This window comes from Manis pentadactyla, chromosome 2, assembly GCF_030020395.1.
Source record: "Manis pentadactyla isolate mManPen7 chromosome 2, mManPen7.hap1, whole genome shotgun sequence".
NCBI lineage: Eukaryota > Metazoa > Chordata > Mammalia > Pholidota > Manidae > Manis > Manis pentadactyla.
The window spans coordinates 173,742,083-173,768,204 of NC_080020.1; the positions used below are offsets into that span (position 1 = coordinate 173,742,083).

General features: G+C 34.8%; 1 protein-coding gene and 1 pseudogene across 9 annotated transcripts in view; one reads left to right on the forward strand and one right to left on the reverse strand.

Moving 5' to 3' along the window:
- The window catches only part of ALMS1 (ALMS1 centrosome and basal body associated protein), a 198,418-nt gene that overhangs the window by 69,184 nt on the left and 103,112 nt on the right, over positions 1-26,122 (reverse strand). For 5 of the 9 annotated variants that reach the window (XR_008995797.1, XM_036930659.2, XM_036930653.2 and 2 more), the window contains 3 exons: positions 22,626-22,751; positions 10,287-10,457; positions 5,345-5,482 (listed from right to left, as the gene is read on the reverse strand). The exons of 1 other annotated variant lie outside the window; for it this stretch is intronic. Coding sequence is in view for 7 of the 8 variants with exons in the window: in XM_036930659.2 (XP_036786554.2) it covers positions 5,345-5,482; positions 10,287-10,457; positions 22,626-22,751 (435 nt within the window). In the remaining variant the exon portion in view is untranslated. The remainder of the gene's footprint in view (positions 1-5,344; positions 5,483-10,286; positions 10,458-22,625; positions 22,752-26,122) is intronic. 3 more of the 9 variants (XM_036930655.2, XM_036930656.2, XM_036930657.2) reach the window with 3 other exon arrangements.
- Positions 2,046-4,154, forward strand: LOC118934799 (aurora kinase A-like; annotated as a pseudogene).

Below are 26,122 nucleotides of genomic sequence, written 5' to 3' on the forward strand. Positions count from 1 at the left end.
ACCTCAACATAATAAAAGCCCATGTGACAAACTCACAGCTAACATCATACGTACTGGTGAAAAGCTGAAAGCTTTTCCTCTAAGATCAGGAACAAGATAAGGATGTCCATCCTCACCACTTTTATTCAACATGGTACTGGAAGTCCTAGCCATAGCAAATCAGGGAAAAAAGAAATAAAAGGCATCCAAATTGGTAAGAAAGAAGTAGAACTGTCATTTTTTGAAGATGACATGATACGATACATAGAAAACCCTAAAAACTCCACCAGAAAACTTCTAGAATAAATGAATTCTGTGAAGTCTTAGGATACAAAATCAATTTACAGAAATCTACTGCATTTCTCTATATAATGAACTAACAGAAAGGGAAATTAACATGTCAATCCCATTTACAAGTGCATCAAAAAGAATAAAAAATCTTGAGATAAATTTAACCAAAGAGCTTCATGAAAGTATTCTGGAAACTATAAAACACTGATGAAAGAAACTGAAGAAGGCAGGAATAAATGGAAAAATATTCCATGCTCATGGATAGGAAGAATTAATATTGTTAAAATGACCATACTGCCCAAAGCAATCTACAGATGCAATGCAATCTTTATCAAAATGCCCATGGCATTTTTCCCAGAACAAGAATAATCCTAAAATTTGTATGGAAGCACAAAAATCCCTGAAGAGTCAAGCAATCTTAAGAAAGAACAAAGCTGGGGTTATCAGGCTCCCTGATTTCAAGCTACACTACAAAGCTACAGTAATCAAAACAGTATGGTACTGACACAAGAACAGACACATAGGCCAATGGAACAGAACAGAGAGCCCAGAAATAAACCCATGTCTATATTAATATATGACAAAGGAGGCAAGAATATACAATGGGGAAAAATCTAATTAATCTCTCCAATAATGGTCTTAGCAAAACTGGACAGCTGCATGCAAAAGAATGAAACTGGATCACTGTCTTATCACATACAAAAATAAACTCAAAATGTACTAAAGATCTAAATAAAAGACCTGAAACCATAAAACTCCGAGAAGAAAACACAGGCAGTACAGTCTTGAACATCAGCATTAGTAATTTTTTTCTAGCTATATCTCCCCAGGCAACAGAAACAAAAGCAAAAATAAACAAGTGGGATTACATCAAACTCAAAAGCTCCTACACAGCAAAGGAAACCATCAACAAAACGAAGAGGCAATCTACAGCATGAGAGAAGACATCTGCAAATGATATATCTGATAAGGGTATATCCAAATAATATAACTCAACACCAAGAAAATAAATAACCCAATTAAAATAGGGACAGAGGGCATATTTCCCAAAAGACATACAGATGGCTATGAAAGACACATGAAAAGATATTTAACATCTCTTATCATCAGGGAATGCAAATCAAAACCACAATGAGATAGCATCTCACAGCAGAACAGTGGCTAATATCAAACAAGAAATAACAAATGTTGGTGAGGATGTGGAGAAAAGGGAACCCTCATACACTTTTGGTGGGACTTAAAATTGGTGCAGCCACTATGGAAAACAATATGGAGGTTTCTCAAAAAAGCAAAAAATAGTAACACCATATGACCCAGAAATTCCACTTCTGGGAATTTTAGAGAAAGCAAAATCACTAATCTGAAGAGGTATACGTTCCTATGGTTATCACAGAATTATGTACAATAGCCAAATGTGGATACAACCTAAACGTCCAACCATCCACAGATGAATGGATAAAAAAGACTGGTACAAATATACAATGGAATACTACTTAGGCATTAATAAGAATGAAACCAAGCCATTTGTATCAACATGGAAGGACCTGTAGGGTATTTTGCTAAGTGAAGTAAGACAAAGAAGGACAAACAGCATATGTTTCATTTATATGTGAAATCCAAAAAACAAAACAAACAAAACAGAAATAGATAGACAAAGAAAACAGACTAGTGGATGCCATAGGGCTTTCGAGGGTTAAAATAGATGAAGAGGAAAAAAAAATTCATGAGAATGTTTGTTTTCTTGAAATGGGTGATGGTTGCATGAGTATATTCATATGTCAAAATTCATCCAGCAGGTAATGGGGTTTGTTGGGGGGAACTTGGTGATGGGGGGAGTCTAGTAAACATAATGTTCTTCATGTAATTGTTGATTGATGTTACAAAAAAAAAATTCATCCAGCTGTACATTAAAATGTGTGCATTTTATTGTATGAACCTCAATAAGAAAAAAAAGATGTAGATTGGTAAAAAAAATATTCAACTGAGTAAATTATTTTAAAAATTTAAGAATTATGTTTAGAAACTGCAGATCTAAATTGGAGTAAAAAATGTACAAAAATAGATGTCATAAAAAATTAAAGAATCATTTTAAGAGAAAGTCAGATAATGAAGTATAAGTACTCGAAGGAGGATAAACTACTTATAGCTAGGAAGATCATGGAAAAACTCTGGAATAAAGTAACAACTGATATGAGTGCTAAAAGATACTTAAGCTGGGATACACACTGAGATGAAAAGAGAAAGGCATTTTAGGCAAAGGTGACTTACATAAGGAAAGAATGGAGTCAGGACAGCAACTGAATATCCAAGACATAGAGCACGTGTATAGTTTATTATATTATAGAGTGTATAAGGAAAAGAAGCGAAAACCAGCATTTAGAAAACTGGGAGCTGATTTTACTGTTCTGAAGGACTATGCTACAATAATTAAGATTTTATTCTTAATATCAATGAAAACTTTTTGATTAGCAGACTAACATGATCAAACTGTTTCTGGAACATTCATTTAGTAACACAAAAAAGGGGTAAGATTTTCAAGTGTTACCCAGAATACAATGTAACTTCTGAAAGTAAGCAATACACAAAAAGAGAAGTAGCTATTTATGCTCCAAAATATGTTCCTATTTACAGTTATGGCATAGATTATCATCTGTCCACTGAAATCCATTTTCCTCTTCCTCTAAAATAGATCCCTGACAATAGTGGCCAGGTTCAGATGGACTTATTCCTTCAAATTTCTCACTGCAAGTTTCTTTAGAAGAACAGAAGTTTTTCTCCAGCCATAAACCAGTTCAGAAGCTGAAGCAGACTGAGATCAGTACTTCAGAATCCAATGCTGAATTGCAGGCAACCAGTGTCACTCATTTTGTTTCTAGGCCACTGAATAATTCTCAAAAGAGTGAGCAAGCCCAGCCATCAGCTCCTGGAAACAATTTTGAAAAGGAACTAGTGTTAAAACAGAAAAGAACCAGAAAAGTAATAGGCTTTGCAAGATTTTTAAATTGGTTACCTGCTGGATAAAGGAAAATTTGGTAATATTTATATGGTCAGAGAAAAACAAAGCAAGTTTTCCCTGGCTTTGTTAGTATTTTAAAAGTTCAACTGGAGGATGCAGGAATTGGGTATCAGCTGAGAATCAGAAATACAATCCCACCTTAGGCATCCAAATATTCTCAGACTATATGGTCATTTCCATGATACCATCAGAATTTAAGTAATTCTAGAATATGCACCTCTTGGAACTACCTATAGAGAACTTCAGAAACTGTCAAAACTGGATGAGAGCCAGAACTCCAATAATGGAGTATCACAGAATTGGCAAATGCCGCGTCTCAGTGTCATTCAAAGAGAGTTATTCAAAGAGACATTAAGCCAGAGACCTACTTCTTGGATCAGCTGGAGACTTTAAGATCGGTACGTGCCCCATCTTCCAGGAGAATGGCCCTCTGTGGCTCCCTGGACTAACTGGTCTCCTGAGATGACTGAAGGCCAAATGTATGATGGGAAGATGGATCTATGGAGCCTTGGGGTTCTTTGCTATGGATTTCTAGTTGGGAAACCTCTTTTTGGGGCAAGCACATACAAAGAGACCTATAAAACAGTATCTTGGGTTGATTCATATTCCTTGGCTGTATATCAGAGGGAGCCAGGGACCTCATTTCAAGACTGTTGAAGCATAAACCCAGCCTAGATTGACTCTCGAAGTATTTGACCATCCCTGGATCACAGCAAATTCAAAACCATCAAGTAGTCAAAAAAGCAAAGATTCAACTAGCAAACACTCACTGCTCTATCATCTGTCAGAAACAGGCTACCAACATTTATCTTACTGCTGCCTGCCTGCCTGCAAGCTAGACACTACAGAATTTTTTTTTTTTTTATGAGCAGACAGTCCTCAGTCTCCCCATTCAGAAAGTTCCACTTCACTCAACAGGACACACTGAAGTGGTAGCCACAAGAATCGTGATAACTTCACTGGTTTCATAACCCAGAGGCAAGGTTCAACTGTAGTTGCCCCACACATCCTGTTTTAAGTAAGGAACTCTTGTGAAAGATGAACTTGGTGTCTGACAGTGAGGAAAATAGCCACTTTGCCCTGACTCCATCAGTTAAAGAACTGTAAACTTCCAAGTACTTGAATGTGTTTGTAACTTAGTGGTGGTAAATCCTGGTAAGAATGAATGGATAGATGGATGAATGAATGAATAATAAACAAACAAATAAACAAACAAATAAATAAATAAGTGATAGAGCCTAACTTAGCTGGGCATATATTTACCAGAATAAAGATTATATTTCCTAACCTCCCTGGCAACATGTGACCATGTGACTAAGTCTAGCCAATTGGAAGGGAATTGGTACACATAACTTTTGAGAAGTATTTCAAGGAAGGATATATACTTTTTAATTTTCCTTTCTTCCTTTCTGCTGGCTAGAATATGGGCCTGAAGGCTAAAGCATGAGGATGGAGGCTAAAATACTGGAGCAGAAAGAGTAAAGTTTTGTTCCCTGATACTCTGGAGTACCATGTCAAACCTGGATGTTTAATTCTGGATTTTACGAGAATGAGAAATAACTTCCTGTCTTCTTTAAGTCAGTGTTATTTCAGTTTTGTTTTCAACTCTCAGAGCCAAAACAAATCCTAACTTAGCCACACTGTTATAGGCATTTTTAATCAGCAGAGTCCCATTGAAGTAAATTAACTGGATAGGTCGTTAGGTAAAGTAGTTGAATTCCTAAAGAACAAAGGCTTCTGTACAGCTTTAGTATTACAGAATCAGCATCTCTTGACACTGAAGTTTTTCTATCAGTAGAGTTACAAAGAGTCCATTATGTGAATTTCTGGCAATAAGATTAACTTGTGTAATATATTCATAAAGTTCTCTACAAATGTCTCAAACAGTTTTAAAATGTTAATTTTACCTGCCAATGTATACAAAAAAATGGCAGCTAGTATCCTAATTTCACATATGAGCAAGATGGGCAGTTTAAGGGAGTAAGAAAAAACTTTTCTGTTTATATTCATTTTTGAAGGTTAGAAGAAAATAATATGCAGATAATCCAGTTCAGCTACCTGCACTGTCTTTCTGCAAGGATTCTTTTTCTGCAGGTTGGGCAGCCTTAGTCACTGCCGTTTTACTGTAGATCTCCTTTTTCTGGATTTTATCTGAGAGGGTCTCATTGACTGTGATGTTAACTTGAACTTGGGCATCTGGAACAATGACATCATTTGACCCCACAGCAAAAGAAAAGATAATACATACAATAAGCAAGTAACTGTCTTCCCTTTCCTCCCCCAAAAAACTCCAAAAAATAAAACCCCAAACCCCTCTTTATTATACATTAGGAAAAAAGCACCTTTTAAGTCCCACCATGTAAATGCTGTGACAGTTATAATGGGTCTATAACATGAACTGGAAAGCTTTTCAACATACTTTCTGGGTATAATAATGGTTTAAATAAAATACTACTTTAAATAAAATCTCTTCTTTGCTGGTTTGACACAACAGTAAAAAAAAAAAAAAAAGTCTAAATCAGGTATCTTTTTCAAAGTAGACAAGTAAATTTAAACAACCTTGCCAAGTTCTTTGGCCTGTTCAGTTTTTGTCACTGATGGAGCCAATTTTGATATTTCATATAATCCCAGAAATGCATCTTTATCATCTAGATTTTACATATAGCACTCATATAATTTTTTAAATCCTGTGAAGTTAAATCCTTTTGAACTAGTTTAATACTATTTTCTTTCTGTTTTTCTTGGTCATACTTGCTACACATTTATCTAATTTTTAATCAGTTTTCTTTTTTATTGTATGAAAAAGCTCAAGTGCAAAATAATATTAGTAAACACATTTAAAAAATCAATACAACTAGGATAAGTCATTGAACAGTTAATAATGGTTATATGTTTTTATAATGGGTTGACAAGAGATTGCCTATCTCTGTGAATATTTTTCAACAAAGAAATCAGAACGGCAGTAGAGATTACTAAAAACATAACCTAATGAACATCTAAATGTCTACCATAGTTTGAGAAATAAACATTACAGATAAAATGATTCCCTGAGTAAAGCCTCAATGATGCCATTCTCTTCTCAGTAGCAACTTTGATACTGAATTCAGAGTTTAATAATCTCAAAGATGTTCTTAAAAACTTTTTACTCTATTGCATGTACTAATCAACAATGTACATTCCATGTTTTTAAGCAACACACCTTTTCACTCAATATTATGATCTGGGGATTTACTCACATTAAATATGTGGTTCTAATTAACTGATTCACAATATTATGTAGTCTTCTGTTGGATTCACCTTTTGATCAACTTTAGGCTATTTCCAATTTTTTTTTAACATTAAAAAGCTGTAAAGTTTCTTTGCAGGTTGTGAGTTGTAAATATCTTCTTTTAGTCTGTGTCTTGTCCTTTGTTTATGATGTTTTCTGATGTAAAAAATTTTTCATCTTAATAATATCACATTTATTTTCCTTTTCTTTCATAGTTTGTGCTTTGTGTGTTGTTTTAAGAAATCCTTCAATACCTCATGGTCATAAGTAGTCAACTGAATTCCAAAAGGTTAAAGCTTTCCATTTTACATTTAATATCATTGCACTACATTTTAGTATGCAGTAAGGATTTATCTGATTTTATTTTTTTGTACATATATAATAGTTCTTCCTTTCTGCATGGATTGCTATGCCATCTCTGACACATATTAAGTTTCCATATTCATAGGCATGTTACTGGGACAGCGTTCCCTTCCATTTTTCTTTGTTTATTCCTTTGCAAATGATGTCTTTAAAAAGCTACATATGTAACAGGTCTTGATGTCTAGTATGGCAAGTCCCCTTACCTTACTCCTTAAATATACTTCTTGGTTTTCCATAAAAATTATAGAATTAGCCTGCTAAGTTCCATGAAAAATTCGAATGAAATTTTGAGTAGCAACGCATCAATTTAGAATTAAATCTGGTGAGAATTAACATCTATTTATTATTAGCATTGTATAGCTCTCCAATTATTTAGGCCTTCCTTAACATATTTCAATGAAGCTCTATAATTTTCTTTACAATAACCTTTATGTTGTTTTTAAATTCATTTCTAAGTAGCTTTTTGCTTTTTAAAAAGGTATCTTTTTAAAAGATCTTTGTTATTGTGTAGTAAAAAATATGTACAGAAAAATGCACTAACATAAAGCTCAGTTGTCAAAAGTAACTGTACTTCTGAACTACATAAATGGAATATGGCATATACTCTTTTATGTCTTGCTTTCTTTTCTCACATTATATTTGTAAATTTCATCAAGTGTTATAACTGTTCTTCACTCATTCTCATTTGCTGGTTAGTATTCAGTAATGTTAATATGCCACAATTTATCCATTCTACTGAAAAAATAATGGGTATCTGAGTAGTTTCCAGTTTGGAGCTATTACAAATACTGCTGTTAAGAATATTCAGGTTTGTTTCTTGGTACTTGTTTGTACTTCCTTCTGTTGAGTATTAAGCACAGAAATGCTAGGTTATAGCTGTGTTTTTGTATAACTTAGGAGATAATGGCAAACTGCTTCCCAAAGTCCTTCTGCCAGTTTACATTCTCACCAGCTGTGAATTAGTAGTTTGTTTTTAATTCTTACCAATATAGTATTATCCTTTACATTTCAGTCAATTTAGTGATATGCAAAGATTATCTTATTGTGGTTTTAATTTGCATCTCCCTGCTGATTAGGTTGAATATTTTACATATGCTCACTGGCTACTGAATATTCTTTTTTTATAAAGTACATATTCAAATTTTCTGCTCAGTTTTTATTGGGTTGACTACCTTTTTCATATTGATTAAGTTCTTTTTATATTCTGGATATGCGAGACTTGTATTGCAGGTATCTTCCCTACTATGTGACTTGCTTTTTACTCTCTTATTTGGTGTTTTACACTTAAAATAATTTCTTAATTTAATGTGCCATATTTGTTAATATTTTCATTTATTGCAATTGGTTTTTCTGCTGGGGTAATCCAACTAATCAATAATCATTTTTTTCCTATTCTAAAATTATTAAGACATACACCTCTGCATTTTCTTGGAGATCTATCTATCTATCTATCTATCTATCTATCTATCTATCTATCTATCAATCATCTCCCTCCTTCATACCTACCTACCTACCTACTTACCTACCTACCTACTACCTACCTACCTACCTATCTATGCCTTTCATATTTAGATCTAAAATTCATATGGAACTGATTTTGGTGTATAGTGTGAGGTAGGGGGGAGGCAATGGCTTTTTTCCTAATAGGAATATCCAATTTATCTAGCATCATTTGACTGAAAAGATAATCTTTTTCAACACCACTTTCAGTGGTACCTTTATCATCTATCACATGTCCATATATGTGTGAATCTGTTTCTGCAATATTCTCTTCTACAGTCAGTCTGTTTATCCTTGTGCTAATATCACACTGTCTTAATTACTATAGCTTTATAGTGAGTTTTGATATCTGGAAGTGTAAATCCTTCAGATTTGTTATTCTTTTTTAAGATTAGCTTTGCTCTTCTTGGCATTCCATATTTCCTTATCAATTTTAGAATAAGTTTGCTATCTTTAGGGGAAAAATCTACTGGAATTGTGACTGGATCTTTCTTATTTTTTACTATTCATATATTCATATCTATTATTCATATTCACAGTTATCTTTGGCTATCTTCTATAAATTTAATATCTGAATTTTGTTATTATTTAGTTTTAAATATATTGTAATTTCCTATGTGACTTTCTCTTTAACATCTGAGATAATTAGAATTACATTTTTAAATTTTCAAGTGGCCCATTATTAACAGCAAGACATCCCACTGTTATTCTAGCTACTTTCTTTTAATAGATTTAAATAATCCTTTTATGTATTTTTATGTATTTTGAACTCTCTTGAAAGGTGCTTTTTTCCTATTTTGTACACAATCTGACAAACTCTGTGGGCTCCCTGCTCTCCTGTGGAAAGCTTTTTAAATTCTTTGAGAAATGTCATTTTCCTTCCACTGAGGCTGTCACATTTTTAAGTGCTTGAGTTTAAAATTTTTTCCCTTTGGTAACTGCTCCAAGAAGGGACTAGCGGTTACCAAAGGGGAGGGGTGGGGAGAGTGGGTGGGGAGGAACGGAGAAGAGGATTGAGGGGCATTATGATTGGCGCACATGGTGTGTGTGGGGGGTCATGGGGAAGGCAGTGTAGCAAAGAGAAATAGTGACTCTGCGGCTGGGTGTGGGGGGGTACTTGATAATATGGGTGAATATAGTAACCACAATGTTGCTCATGTGAAATCTTCATGAGACTATATATCAATACCTTAGTAAAAAAATAAACAAAAAACAGTGGGGCCCATATCTGGGAAAAACATTTTAAACTCAAAATACCCACAGTGACCAGACAGATAGATGGATGAATGAAGCAGACTGAGTCTGAGAGCTGTGGGGACTGTAGCAAACAAGAGAATGTACTGTGTTCTTTGCAGGAGACAAACGTGTTTCAGGGGCAGCTGACTATTGCTATGGAGGAATGCAAGCTGAGTGCAACCAGATATTCTGATTTAAGAGAAGCCCAAAATCTTGTTCTTTAATGTTGGCAGAATTAAAAAAAAAATTTTTAAGACCATATGAGCCATATTTTCTTACAGAATCCAACTATGAGATAATAGTTTGCACCCTCTGACAGATAAATTCATGAGGCAATTTAATCAAGATTTTCTATGAATTTTAGTCTTGAAAACATACTGGACTGTATATCATTTCTATAGCTGGAAAATATTTTATTTCCCATAGTCAAAATAAAGTTTACAGCTTTCAAAAATCTGTGAAGCATTTAAAGACTTTATAGATACCTACCTTCTTGTATACACCCACTAAATGGTTAGGAGAAAAGTTTGCCTAACAAAGCAGAAAAAAGATAAAGATTGGACAATATTCCTATTTAGGATGATAAGAAAAGCAAAAAACAGGCCACAGAATATACAAAGCCAATCCAGTTACCTGCACTATCTTGCAGAAAGGGTTTTTTCCCCACTGACAAGGATGCCTTAGTCACTGCCCTCTTACTGTAGATCCCCTCTTTGTGTTTAATGTTAACAGTGTCTTCCAGGTCATCATCCCTCAGGCCTAGCACCTGAGCTGGGAAGTCTGGAGCAATGGCATCATTGGATCCTACAGAAAAATGTTAAGGTAGTACAGTTAACAAAAATATAGACATGAAGTTGAAGAAAGACAAAAATTTACCTCTTAAACTACTTCTATAAAAAAAGACACTACAAAGAGCATGTTGTAGGGTAATCAGGAGGAGATGTCAGTCAAACTGAAGCTGTCAGATATGTACAATAAACTGCAATAATACAAGGTGGAAAAACAAATAACACAAGAGAAGACATATAAAGTAGGCTACCAAGTTTAGAAAGGAGATGATACCCAGCTCAGGAAGGTTTTCAGGGGAAGAGAAAATAGATTGTATCTTGGAAAATAAGTAGGTTTTTTCAAATTTGGAAAAGAAGAAAGAAAGGCATTTTAGGGAGAGGTCATAGCATTAGCAATGACAAGGAAGGAGGAAAGCAAAGTGTATATATATAAGAACAGTAGACACTTTTGGGTCAGGCTGGATCACAGAATACATTAAAGAGTGGTGGGAGGTATTAAAAAATAATTGTTTGGGACAAAATTCAGCAGGGCATGGAATCCCAAGCTAAAGAGTGTAAATTTTATTGTACATAAAATGCAGTACCATTAAAGGTTTTTTAATAAAGGGAAAATGTAATCAGCTAAGTTTTAGGAAGATTAATCTGACAATACAAGAGACAAAATATTGAAATGAAAATTTTACATGATAAAGAAATAAAACATTTGAAAGTAACTTTATTATCTTTTAAAATACATTTCAGTATTTCTATATCCACTGATAAGAGAAATTTATCTATGCCACAAAAAAACAGGCAAAAGAACATCTCTGGACATATAGAAATTTGTAATAAAAATAGAATTACCTTCAACAAAAATGTTTGTTCTTTCTAATTTGGGATTCTCTACTTCATGTATTTTCTTTGTATATGGCAATAATAGCTGGGTAAGTATAAGCCTCACAGTACAATGCAAACATAAATAAGCTATTAAGAACTTTCCAAGACAGATCACAGAGGTCCTAGTAAGCCTTCGGTCCATGTGTAGACTATACTGGGCTCTTAGCTTCTGTGGGATCACTTTCTCTTATTTGCTCCTACTTCTCTAGCAAATCCTTAGTATTCTTGCTTCTACCAAATCTTTCAATGGTGGAGTTCCTCAAGGGATCAGAACTGGGCTCTGTTTTCTTCTTAAGTGAACTCACCAATTGCCAATGTATGGAACATTATCTATATGCTGATGACCAACAAACATGTATCTCTAGCTGGGACCCTTCTTCTGGGTTCAGATTCTAGCACTCAGGACACAGCTAGCCCTTATAGCATTTTTTCAAGAAATTAGAGAGATGTCTCTTCCTCAACTGAAAAAAATTGTTAAATATTATGGTATAACACCAACAACTGCATATGGGGATCATTCTCCTCACAAATACTTCCAGATACCAGATATCACACACCATGAGCAGCATGCACAAGCATACTCTTTAAACCACCACCCTTTGTTCACCAACAGAGGTGATTATGCCAGATACAGAATCAGGTGGGGAACAATAATTAACTCTCTGAGAGCAGTGGGTGGATGAGCAAAAGAATCAACCTCAGTGGAGCTAAGAGGCAGGTGAAAGAGAGTGTAGCCAATCGTCTGTATATGCCAATGAGTGTCTGTGTACTTACTTTCTCAAATCTGTGAATAGCTGTAAAATGTGAAAGTAGGTATATGTTTGGGGCAGTAAGAGAGCTAATGTTATTGCTCCAGAACTCTACCTAGAAATCTGGAACCCTCATGCCCACTGTGTGTTAACATAAAAAAATAGCATATGTTTATGATGTGAACAGTGCCACCAATGTGGTACTCTAACGTACAACCTCACCAGTGTAAACACACAATGTTCTACATTCAATTGCAAATTTACTCTCTATGTGGATGTGGAACAGGAATCTCAATTTTAACATGTCCAAAGCAGATATCCTCCCCAAATCTGTTTATTCCTCTCAGTGTGAATGACACCTCTATTCATCCCACTACTTACTCTACAAAACTAGTAATCAATTTTTTCACTCTCCATATTCTATCACTAAGTCCAGGATGAATTATTTCCTAAAAATAGTTGACTGTGCCCATTTCTATCCATCTCTTATCACCATCATTCTAATCCTAGATATTACCATCTCTGGCACTGACTACTACAACAGCCTTCTAACTAACTGTATCCTTTCTTCCCCACTTTGGCTCCCTGCCTCCCCATTTACAAGCCATTCTTCATACAGCAGCCAAATAAATTTTACAAATGAAATTCACACTACAATTGCCTACTAGAATAAAATTTAAATGCTCTAATTTGGTTTACAAGACACTGCATTATCTTGGACCTATCTTTAACCTTATCTAGCCACCACTCTGCTCCACTTACACCGTCTTCAAATGCATCAAACTCTTTTTGGCTTCAGGAACTTTGTGCATACTGTTCCCTTTGACCAAAATACTCTCACTCTCTACTCCATGCCTGCCTAGCTCTCCTTTGTTCTCTAGATCTCAGCTCAAAAGTTTTTTCCTTGGAAAGACCTTTATGAGCTCCTAAAACAAAAGTCCATTATTCTCTTAAAATCTTCTTCATTTTCTTAACACCTGTCATTTGTAATTATATACTCATTAGTGGTCTATTTGTTTAGTATCTGTCTCCCCACTGGGACATACATGCCCCAATTGTCACAGGGGCCATGTTTATTTTGCAAACCCCTGTAAATGTAGCATCCAGCATAGTATCTGCCAGGAACACAAGAAGAAACAAAGGAAAATGAGCTAAAAGCTTTCACCTTAAAAAAAAAAAAATCAACCTGGTCATCAACCAGAAGATTCAGAAAAGCATGCAGGACACAATAACAACAACAAATATGAAAAAACCCCAACCAAACTGGTTATATATCCTTCTAAATGAACATACACTAAGATCACAGCATATATAGTTTTATCTATTTTTTTCACTCAAGAAGAGAGAGATTTTAAGTGGAATTTAAAGTCAGCATACAAAGTGAAAAACGATGCAGGGTCCAAATCACCCTTGAAGGTCCCTTAAGAAGGTACCATGTTGAAATCAACATCTTGTCTATTTAATAAATCCTCCAGAGTCCACTTTTCCCTTCTGGCTTGCAATAAATCACTATGCCTCCATCTGAGCACCTGATAAAATAATGGCTTATGCTTAGTGGACATACTATACCAAAAAGACACTTTAAACTCTAGATTCACACTCAGGGAAGCAAGATAAGATGCTTAAACTATAAAAGGCATATGAGGGCAATGAACTTTGAGATCCAAGGTTTCCCACCTTCCATTTCAAACTTCCTTATGGTAATATGCTCATAGAGGGTAAAGTGCACAAAACACATGCACATTTAAAATTCTTTCTCTCCTCTTTTGTTAAAATTTATGTAACTGAACGTGTTTAAGTTAAATGCATGAGAAAATGATAATGTATGCTACATTATTTATCACAGCTAAAGGCAATTCACTGTGATCTATTCATTTGACCTATTTTAAAGTTTCTTGTTTCCTGTTCTTGTTCTATGTTATTTTGTTAATTCGGTATACACAACAGTAATTTAGAAGATAGATATCTAGTTCTAAATTTTCATTAGAACTTTTTTCAGTGGCTTTTTTAAAGTAGTTTTTTTTTTAATGTGGTAAATAAACTACACACAAAATTTACCATTTCAACCATTTTTAAGAATACAGGTCAGTGGCATTAAGTATTTTCACACTGTTGTGCAACCATCACGCCATCTATCTCCAGAATTTATTCATTTTCCCAAACTGAAACTCTGTATCTAATATACAATAACTCTGTATTTCTCCTCACCCCAACCCTCGGTAACACTGTTCTACTTTTGTTTCTCTGAATTTGACCATTCTAGGTACCTCCCATAAATGAAATCTTAGGATATTTGTCCCTTTGTAACTGGCTTACTTCACTTAGTGTAATGTCTTCAGGGTTCATCCACGGCATTGCATCTGTCAGAACTTCACTCCTCTTAAAGTCTATATAATATTCCATTGTATGCATATATCACATTTTATTTATCTATTCATTGGTTGATATATATTTGGGTTGTTTCCAACTTTTGGCTATTAAAAATAATGTTTCAATGAACATCGGTGTACAAATGCTGTTCAAATCCCTGCTTTTGATTCTTTTGGGCATATACTCAGAAATGGAACTGCTAGATCATATAGTAATTGTTTATTTTTTTGAGGAACCACTATAATGTTTTACATAGTGGCCACAACATTTTACATTCCCACCAGCAATACACAAGGGTTCCAGTTTCTCCACATCCTTGCCAACCCTTGTTATTTTGTTTGATAATAGTCATCTTAATGAGTATGAAGTGGCATTTCATTGTGGTTTTGGCTTGTATTTCCTTCATGACTAACAATGTACAGCATCATTTCAAGATTTTTTGGGGTATTTATGTATCTTTCTTGGAGAAGTGTCTATTCAGATCCTATGTCCATTTTAAAATCAGATTGCTATTGTTTTTTAGCTGTAAGAGTTCTTCATATTTTCTGGTTATTAACCCCTTATCAGATAAATGTTTGCAAATGTCTTATCCAATTCTGAGTTAACTTTTTACTCTGTTGATAAGTGTTTTTGATGCATAAAAGTTTTGACTTTGATGAAGTCCAAATTTTTTTCTTTTGTTGCCTGTGCCTTTAGCAATTGAGTTTTATAAAAACTTCTTTATCTGATCACCAAGTCATAAATAAAATGAGACCCCTTTAGTCTCTTCTATTAAAGTCAAAAAATACAATTGTTTTTTCTTTTCATGACTTTCGTTTCAAAATTGACTTCTGTCAATTTTTTTAAGACTAAACTTTCTATTAAAACACGTTATATTAAATTGGCTTTAAAGTACACCATGGTCACTTTTAGCACTGTTTTCTCTTTCTTAAAAATCTTTATTTTTGATCCATCTCTTCAGTGATGTGAGTCCGTGAGTGATTTTTTTTCAAGGAGGTATAGAGGTAGAATATATTTTCTAGCACCTGTGTATTTATGAAAGTGTCTTTTCATTGCCACATTGCTTACTGAATATGCACTTGGGTCCAAAAATCCTTGAATTATATAATTTTCCCAGTAAATGCAGACTTTTTTCATTTCTAACATTTAGCATTGTTAAAACGTCTGGTATTAGACCATTTGTTCCCTTAACTACATAAGCTTTAAAAAATTATATATTTATAGGGCTTTTTCCTTTTATTTTTGACTTAAAAATCTTTTTCTAGTATGTATCTCAGTATTTTTCTGCAGATACTTGCCTGAATTATATAATAACTTTCAATCTGCATACTGTGTTCCCTTTTTCAAGAGACGTAAGTTTTCCTAAATTAAGTCTTTGAATATTAGTTTTGTTCAAATTGTTCTGCTTTCTTCCTCAGCTCCAGATACAATTCTTGGTTTGGTTTACTGAGCTGTGTTTTTTATATATGTCATCTTCTTTTTGATCATTTTCATTTTGTTCTTTTTCCTTTGTGTTTTTGGAGACTTTCTCAACTTTGTCCTTGTCACAAATTCAATTGCTTTCATGTTAGTTTTGTCTGTAAAATATACTTTAAATGTTACCGAATCTTTACATTTTCAAGCAGTCTTTCCTTCACTCATTCATTCCTGCCTCTCCCTTCTTTTTAAAAATTGAGATACAAATCACATAACATAAAATTACCAATTTGAATAAGTATACAACTCAGTAGTCTTTAGTATATTTACAACAGTAATTCCAGAACATTTTTGTCACCACAAAAATAAATCCTGTACATTTTAGCAATTACTCCCCAATTCCTCTACCTAGACAGACCCTGTTAAGCACTAATCAATCTATTTTCTGTCTTTGGATTGGCTTATTCTGGACATTCATACAAATGTTATTATACAATATGTGACTTTTTGCTACTGGCTTAATTTGTGCTATTTCTCCCTCTAATAGAGTCAGGATTTATTTTTTTCTCTTTAATCATGTCAGTTTTTCTTTATGTACATGGGACTATGTTGTTAGCTGCATATACATTTATAATTGTTATATCTTCTTGATGGAGTCGACCTTTTATTATAAAATAATACCTTCATTGTCTCTAGTAATTTTTGTTTCAAAGTTAATTTTGTCTAATAACAGGCACACTAGCCCTCTGGTTATTGTTTACATGGCATAACCTTTTCTATCCTTTTACTTTCAATTTGTCTTTGATCATAAAGTGATAGTATATAGTTGGAGACAGCATATAATTGGAGCATGTCTTTTTATCTACTTTGCCAATCTCTGCCATTTTACAGGAGCATAATGCAATTATATTTCTTGCAACTACTGACAATGAGGGATTTATGTGTTGTTGTTTTTTTCTATATGTATATCTACTTGTTCCTCGACTTCTCTACTTGTGCTTCTTTTGTGTTAAATAGGTATTTACTAGTGTAGCGTTCTTACTCCTAGGTGACTCTTAGTATATATTTTTGAGTTACTTTCTTGGTGGTTGTCCTAGGAATTACTACTCACGTCTTAAAATAAATTAACAATCTATTTGGATCAATATTAATTTCAACAGTATACAGAAGCTTTTCTCCAAAATGGTTCTATCTTATCTTTTCCCTAAGCTGTTATTTTCACAAGTTACATTTTAATATATTTTGTGTCTAATACCTTAGATTTGTAATTATCACTTCATACATTTGTCTTTTAAGTCATATTGGAGAGAAGTGGAATTACAAACAAAAATACATTTATATTGTCTTTTGTATTTACCTATGCAGTTACCTTTGCCAGTGCTCTTTACTTTTTCTCATGAATTTGAGCTATTGTGTAGAGTCCCCTCATTTCATCCTGAAGAATCCCTTTAGCATTTTTTATAGGTCAGTTTGCTAGCAAGGAGCTCTCTGTTAATATTTATCTGAGAATTCCTTAATTTCTTTACTTTACTTTTTTTAATTAAGGTTTTATTGATATACACTCTTACGAAGGTTTCACATGAAAAAACAATGCGGTTACTACATTCACCCATGTTATCGTGTCCCCCCCATACCCCACTGCAGTCACTGCCCATCAGTGTAGTAAGATGCCAGAGTCACTATTTGCCTTCTCTGGGCTACTCCGTCTTTCCCATGATCCCCCCCACACCATGTGTGCCAATCATAATACCCCTCAATCCCCTTCTCCTTCTTTCTGCAACTGCCCTCCCCTACCCCTCTCCTTTGGTAACCACTAGTGCCTTCTTGGGGTCTGTGAGTCTGTTGCTGTTTTGTTCCTTCAATTTTGCTTGTTATACTCCACAAACGGCGGAAATCATTTGGTACTTGTTTTTCTCCACCTGGCTTAATATCCTCCAGCTCCATCCATGTTGTTGCAAATTGTAGGATTTGTTTCTTTCTTATGGCTGAATAGTATTCCATTGTGTATATGTACCACCTCTTCTTTATCCCATCTACTGATGGACACTTAGGTTGCTTCCATATCTTGGCTATAAATAGTGCTGCAATCAAAATAGGGGTGCATATGTCTTTTTGAATCTGAGAACTTGTTTTCTTTGGGTAAATTCCTAGGAGTGGAATTCCCAGGTGAAATGGTATTTCTATTTTTAGTTTTTTGAGGAACCTCCATACTGCTTTCCACAATGGTTGAACTAGCTTATATTCCCACCAGCAGTGTAGGAGAGTTCCCCTTTCTCCACATCCTCACCAGCATTTGTTGTTCTGAGTCTTACCGATACTGGCCATCCTAACTGGCATGAGGTGATATCTCATTGTGGTTTTAATTTGCATTTCCCTGATAATAAGTGCTGTTGGCCACCTGAATTTCTTTTTCAGAGAATTGTCTGTTCATATCCTCTGCCCATTTTTTAATCAGGTTATTTGCTTTTTGGGTGTTGAGGCATGTGAGTTCTTTAATATATTTTGGATGTTAACCCCTTGTCAGATATGTCATTTACAAATATATTCTCCCATACCATAGGATGCCTTTTTGTTCTGCTGATGGTGTCCTTTGCTGTACAGAAGCTTTTTAGTTTGATGTAGTCCCATTTGTTTATTTTTGCTTTTGTTTCCCTTGCTTGAGGAGATGCATTCAGAAAAAAGTTGCTCATGTTTATATTCAGGAGATTTTTGCCTACGTTATCTTTTAAGAGTTTTATGGTTTCATGACTTATAGGTCTTTGATCCATTTTGAGTTTACTTTTGTATATGGGGATAGACAATGATCCAGTTTCATTCTCTTGCATGTAGCTCTCCAGTTCTTAATTTCTTTATTTTTGAAGAGTAGTTTCGCTGGATACAAAATTACTGGTTGAGCTGTTTCTTTCAGCTCTTTGAAGTATGTCATTGTAATGCCTTCTGGCCTCCATCGTTTCTGATGAGTAATTAGCTATTAATCTTACTGAGGATCCCTTGTAAACAATGATGTAACCCCTCTTTTCCTGTTCAACATTCTGTCATCTGAGGTTTGATATGATATGTCTAGATGTGGATCTCTTTCAGTTTATTCTGTTTGGACTAACTTGAACTCAGATGTGCAGATCAATAGTCATCAAATTTGGGAGGTTTTACACCATTATTTCTCCAAATACTGTTTCAGACTCTTTTATAGTCTCTTCTTTTGGGATTCCCATTATGTGTGTAATAGTATACCTAAGCTTTCATAAAAGACTCTGAGATTCTGTTCATTTTTCTTTTTCTTTCTGTTTCTCACATTGGATAATCTCAATAAAATAATCTTTAAGTTCACTGCTGGTTATTCTGCCTGCTCGCATGTGATACTGAGCTCTCTAGTAAGTTTTTAATTTTAGTTATTGTACTTTTCAAATGCAGATTTTCTATTTGGTTCTTTTTTTATTTCTTTATCATTATTGATATTCTCTATTTGTTAAGACACTGTTCTCATACTTCCCTTTAGTTCTCCAGATATGGTTTCATTTAGTTCTTTGAACATACTATAAATAGCTAATTTTGTCTTTGTTTAGTACATCCAATGTCTGTGATTCCTTAAGGACAGTTTCTAAACTACTATTTTTCTTGTGTATGGGCCAATTTTTTTAACTTCCACATCTTGTAATTTTTTGTTGAAAACCAGCATTAATTTGGCAGTTGTGGAAATAAGACTCTGCTACCTCCTCTGGATTTGCGGTTGTTGCTCTATATTGTTTAAGTAACTTTTGAATTACTTCTGTTAAGTCTGCTGAATTTTCTACTCAACTAGCTTAGTGGTCAGCTAATGCCTAGACAGCGATAGCCTTAAACACCTAGAACCAATAAACCTCCAAGTCTTGGCCAAAGGACTATGTCAGCATGTTAGGGCATGACTTCAACACTGAGCCAAGCAGTTTCTAGCTCTGCCTCAGCCTTCCTTTTCTTCCTGCACAGAGATTTAAGGCAACCAGAAGTAACGGGCAGGGTCTCCTCAGGTCTTTCCTGAGCACACACACAGGCCTCTGCATGTGCATGGTCTTCTAGTCCCAGGAATCAGTCAAAGCTTTTCAAATAATCTCTGGACTTCTCAACCTCATGTTTTCCTTTTAAGCTTTTGGCTAGTCAACCGTTTGTCTGAAACCATTATGTATCACCTCAGACAGTGCGACATCAAAACACAGGCATTGGGACACCGAAAAGAAAGATGTTTTAGACACGCACGCACGCACGCACGCGCGCGCGCACACACACACACACACACACACACACACACACAGCTTTAAATACTGGATAACAGCTCTGAATGAGATCAACTAAAGACAAGCCTTTTGAGGGGTGTCTTCCAGGGAACCAGCAGACAGGTCAAATATTGACAATTCTTTAGGACTTAAGTTTTGAAAGAGGTCCAGCTGTTTTGCTCTCTCCAGTCCTGGGAATGCAAGCTGATATTTTTCAAGGTCATCACTGAGTTGAGTATGGGGATGGGCCTAGGGCAAGCTGGAAGGTCACAAAATCTATTGTTCTTACAAGGATTCATTCTTCTTGCATAAATCCTCACTGGGTTGCTACAAGCCTTTGGTTAATTTCCAGAGTTTTGGAAAAGTTTTGCCAACTTTTGTATTGCTTTTATTGAGGAATGAATCCTTAGAGGTCTTTATTCCACCCTTTTTCTACTATAATTCCCTAGTCCTTTTTAAAAATCCTAGCCAGTTCTCTCCCCATGGCTTTTTGCTCCTACTGACAGTGATTATTAATATACAAGTATTTGAATGTATATAAGAACATTGGTATGAGGTATAAAATAGCTTACAAAAAAAAACACATGGTACCTGTCTTCACAGAACTTACTATCCAATATAAATGGAGTCTTGTTACTACTTAAGAATGTTACTGGTCCTAAAATAAGGAAATTTCTAACATCTGCCTCTTTCTTTTGGAGTTGTTACCTTTGCTTGTTTGTATTTTTTTTCTTAAAGATTTTATGAATTCAATTGTTTACTCATTCTCAATTGAGAAAAATCTACTTGGTCCAAATATTTGCCAACAATGGATCTTTCTCATACCTATAGATGCACAACACATTAATGAATGATGGCTATTAGAACGATTCCAAGGCTTTCATTTACAGTATCTCTACCAGCTTAATGAAGGATTATTTTTTATTCTCAATTCCCTCACTGTCAGACTAGAAGCAAACCATGAAAAACTATAACTCAAGTATACATAGCTACTAGATCTCTTCTTATTAATGTAGTCAGTACTTTATTATTAAAGGGACCCTGTTTCTTAGGATATCATGTACCATCCCTGAATCATTTTTTTCCTCCCACCACTGTCCAATTTTTCTCAAAGTTATTGCCTCCAACTAGAAGGAAGAGTTAGGAATATGGATAGATAGCAGGACACAAGGCCTCAAAAAGTATTGGGACACCGATCAAATTTTTATTGGTACAAACATTCTGTCTTCTAAACTAGGGGGCTGAAAGTAAGAAAAGAATCAAAGATTTTCCTACCTACAATCAATTAAGTGATCTTGTTTTATTTCTGGTGACCACTAAGTATGTTTTTAAAATCATAGCCTTGCAAATAGTGGAAATGTCTTACAGTTTCTGGTAGTAGATTTAATAATCAATCCTAACATATTGTAATATGAGCATTTCTGTGGTTCTTTTTTTCAGTGACATCCACTTTTACCAGAGACTTTAACTCAGTTATCATTAGATACTAGTTTGGTCCTTTTAAATTAACAAAAAGCTCTACGTAAGACCAGAACAATTTCTCCTTTCTGTGCAATTTCTACACCTATAAAGACTGTCCATGGACAAATCACAAAGACAACAATTTATATCTAAACTGAATCAAATCTTTCTTCCATGGACCACTCAAAATGCTATTCTATCAGTCAAAACCCCATACCACACCATTTAAAATCCTTATCTTAAATTCCCCACAGGAAATATTGAGCTCCTCCATAGACTGCTATTCATTTTCTAAATCTGCAGTTCCCCTGTGGTGATCTCACAGGGATGCTGCAGGATGGTTTAAGATTCTAGGGAAACAACAGATATCTGGTGTATACTACACAAACTACTATATCAAGGTAGTTTAAAATTTCAACATTACACAGTGCCACATTCCCTTCACTGCTACTGTATCTTTGCCAAGCTGGATTTTTCACAGTTTCTGTAATAAAAGCAGCACATGATGGTGCTTGTATCCAATTTCATCTCAAGGTTTGAGAAGTTGTACAATGCCCTAACAGTTGCACATATCTCTTGGGTAACTGGGGCTATTTATGAACATAGCAAAATATTCTCTTTCAGAAACCAAAATAAAAATGAAATATCCAACAGTTTCATTTATTAAATTGTTTGATCAAAACAGTAAGTATTTATGCCTTAATAACTTAGTAGCTGTTTGAAAAACCCTTCTTATATTTATGTGTTTCACATAAAAGAATCACCAAAATACTAAGGATTCTGTGAACAGAGAAAACTTGGAAACTCTGTCCTAGATGGGGTCCACTATTCTAAACAACTGTACATACAATTTTCTTTATCAAATATTTAAAAAATGTTTAATTGTATATAATATACCTGATCAAATAGCTCACCTATCAGAACCAGACACTGAGGCATGAGAAGCTCTACATTTCACTGGAAGACTAAATATCACTGAGCTTTGATATGTCATACCATAATTAATCTGCTAATCCACAAATAAAATTTCAAAAAATAAAACTTTGAATAATTTTTGCATATTACCTGAGTGTGAGCTCTCAATGGTGGTGTCTGATTTGGAATCCAGAGTTGAAGGAATTTGTTTTAATTGTGGAACATAGTACATCTTTGAACTACCAGAAGGCTTATATGGCAATAGTGAAGGCTGGGCTAAGGAGATAAAAATCAGAATAATCTATAAGCAAACACTTATTAATACACTGAACAAATTTTGAGTGTCTTTAGTGTGTCAGACAGTGTTCAAGATTCTTGGGATATATCAGTGAACTAAACAGAAAATTATCTCTGCCTTTAAGAGGAACTAGCCTAGAGGAGGGAGATATATAGTAAAGAATAAGCATATTCTTTATATTAAAAGCTAGAAATGATTAAGCTTAGTGAGGAACGCATGTCAAAAGCCAAGACAAGGCCAGTTCTTACAACAAACAGTGAAGTGTGAAGGCAAAGGAAAAGTTCCTGAAGGATATAAAAAATGCCACTCCAGAGAACCTCTTCTTGAACCTCTCTTGAACCTGTATTAAACTTTTTCAAGTACTGGGCAGGAGGCAATTTAACTAGGGTGGTAAGGGTAGTCTTCATTGAGAACATGAGTTTTTAGTAATCTATTCCATATAGAAAATTGCTGTAACAAAAAACATCTTACAGCAAACTGAAACCTGGTCATTGTTAACCCCTAGTACTGGTCTTATAGTCTTAGCCTGTCCCCAGAATCACAGAAAATAATTCTCTTCTATGTGACAGATACTCAAAACAAGTCTCTCTTATAAAAGTATAAATACTCAGCATTAAGAAAATACATGAAAAAGATAAAAGTCCTACCAAAGACAACTATTAGTAACATTTTAATGTATTTCCTATACATCTTTTCTATCTCATATTTGTTTACATAGTGGTTGCCATATAGTACATATAATTTGGAATTCGACTTCACATTTATAATAAATCATTTTATTTCTTATCTTCACTTTTTTTATGGCTATCCTAAAGATGAAATGTTTTTAACCCTTCTCATGTTGAAAATTTAGGTTGAGTTCGATTTTCAATTATAAAGAATTCTATGAATGAAGAATTTTCTGTTTATAGCATACCCTTTCTCCCCTGCTACACCACTGGAAATGAATTCTCTGATGACAGAGTGAAAGACTGTAGCATTTATAAGGTTTTTTTTAAATACTAGCTGCTAAAATACTTTCTAAAATGGCTGTGCCAATGTAATAACTTGATTATAGAGGGTAAGATCTTCTTCTACATACTTTTCTTTCATGATGTGGTAGAAACTCTATTAGTAACAGCTTTCTGATATCTAGCTAGGCATATATTCCATCTGTACACTCTACAAGTATACATTTTTTTATTGTGCTTCACTTTATTGCACATCACAGATACTGCATTTTTAACAAACTGAAGGTCTGTGGTAACCCCAAAATGGGCAAGTCTATAAGCACCATTTTTCCAACAGCATTTGTTCACTTCATGTCTCTCAGTCACACTTTCATAATTCTCACAATATTTCAAACTTTTTCATTATTATTGTACTTGTTATAGTAATGTATGATCAGTGACCTTTGATATTACTATTGTATTTGTTTTGGGGCACCACAAACCACACCCAATGAAGACTATGATCTTAATCGATATATGTTTGGTATGTGTTCTAACTGCTCCACCAAGCAGCCTTGAACCTCCCAATTCTCTGAGAGACCCTACAAGAGCCTCAAAATGTCCATGTGAAAGGAAGAGTTTCATGTCTCTCACTTTAAATTAAAAGCTAGAAGGGAATAAGCTTAGTGAGGAAGGCATGTCAAAAGCCAAGACAGGGTCAATTCTTATACCAAACAGTGAAGCTGTGAAAGCAAAGGAGTTCTTGAAGGAAATCAAAAGTGCCACTCCAGAGAATAAAATGATAAGAAAGCAAAGCAGCCTTATTGATGATATGGACTAACTTTCAGTGGTCTGGATGGAAGATCAAATCAGCTACAATATTCCTAAATTAAAACAAAGCCTAATCCAGAGCAAGGCCCTAATTCTCTGCAGTTCTGTGAAGGCTGAGAGAGGTGAGGAAGCTGCAGAAGAAAAGTTTGAAGCTAGCAGAGGGTGGTTCATAAGGTTTAAGCAAAGAAGCCATCTCTGTAATGCCAAAGTGCAAGGTGAAGCAGCAAGTGCTGATGTGAAAGCTGCAGTGAGTTACCCAGAAGATCTAAGATAGTTCATGAAAGTTTTCTATGCAGATGAAACAGCTTTCTATTGGAAGAAGGTGCCACCTAGGAATTTCATAGCTAGAGATAATTCAGTGCCTGGCTTCAAACCTTCAAAGGACAGGCTGGCTCTCTTATCATAGGCTAATGCAGCTGATGACTTGAAGTTGAAGTTGAAGCCAGTACTTTTTTTACCATTCTCCAAATCCCAAGGCCTTAAGAATTATACTAAATCTACTCTGCCTGTACTCTCAAAGTGAAGCAACAAAGCCTGGATGATAGCATGTCTTCTTTGTAACATGGTTAATGTTTAACAGGGGTTAAGCCAACTGTTGAGAACTACTGCTCAGAAAATGATTCTTTTCAAAGTATTACTGCTCATTGAAAAGCAATATGGAAGCTCCTCAAAAAACTAAAAATAGAAATACCATTCGACCCAATAATTTCACTTCTAGGAATTTATCCAAAGAAAACAAAATCCTTGATTTGAAGATATATGCACCCCTATGTTTATTGCCACACTAGTGCAACAGCCAAGATATGAAAGCAACCTAAGTGTCCATTAATAGGTGAATGGATAAAGAAGATGTGGTACATATACACAATGGAATATGACTCAGCCATAAGAAAGAAAGTGACATGTGCAACAGCATGGATGGATCTAGAGGGTACTATGTTCACAGAAATAAGCCAGGCAGAGAAAGACAAATACCCTATGATTTCATTTATTGGTGGAATATAAAACAAAGCAAAACAAAAGGAACAAAACAGCAGTAGACTCCTAGACACTGAGAAGTGACTAGTGGTTACCAAGGGGAAAGGGTGAGTGCTGGAGGGGAATAAGGGTGAGGGAGATTAAGGGTCACAATAATTCTCAATCACAGTGTAAGTTGGTCATGGGGATAGCAGTACAGAGAATATAGTCAATGATTCTGTAACATTTTTCTATGTTGATAGATAGTAACCGTACTAGAGGGGGTGATGATTTGAGAGTAACTGTTGCACCACTGTGTATATCTGAAACCAATATAAGATTGTATATCAATGATACTTGCAATAAAAAAATATATTAATGCTCATTGACAATGCATCTGGTCACCTAAGAGCTCTGGTGGAGATGTACAAAGAGATTAATGATGTTTTCGTGCCTGCTAACAGAACATCCATTCTGCAGCCCATGGATCAAAGAGACATTTTGACTTTCAAGTCTTATTATTTAAGAAACACATTTCATAAGGCCATAGCTACTATGCATACTGATTCATCTAATGATCCAAGCAAAGTAAGATGAAAACCTGGAAAGGATTCACCACTCTAGTTGCCATT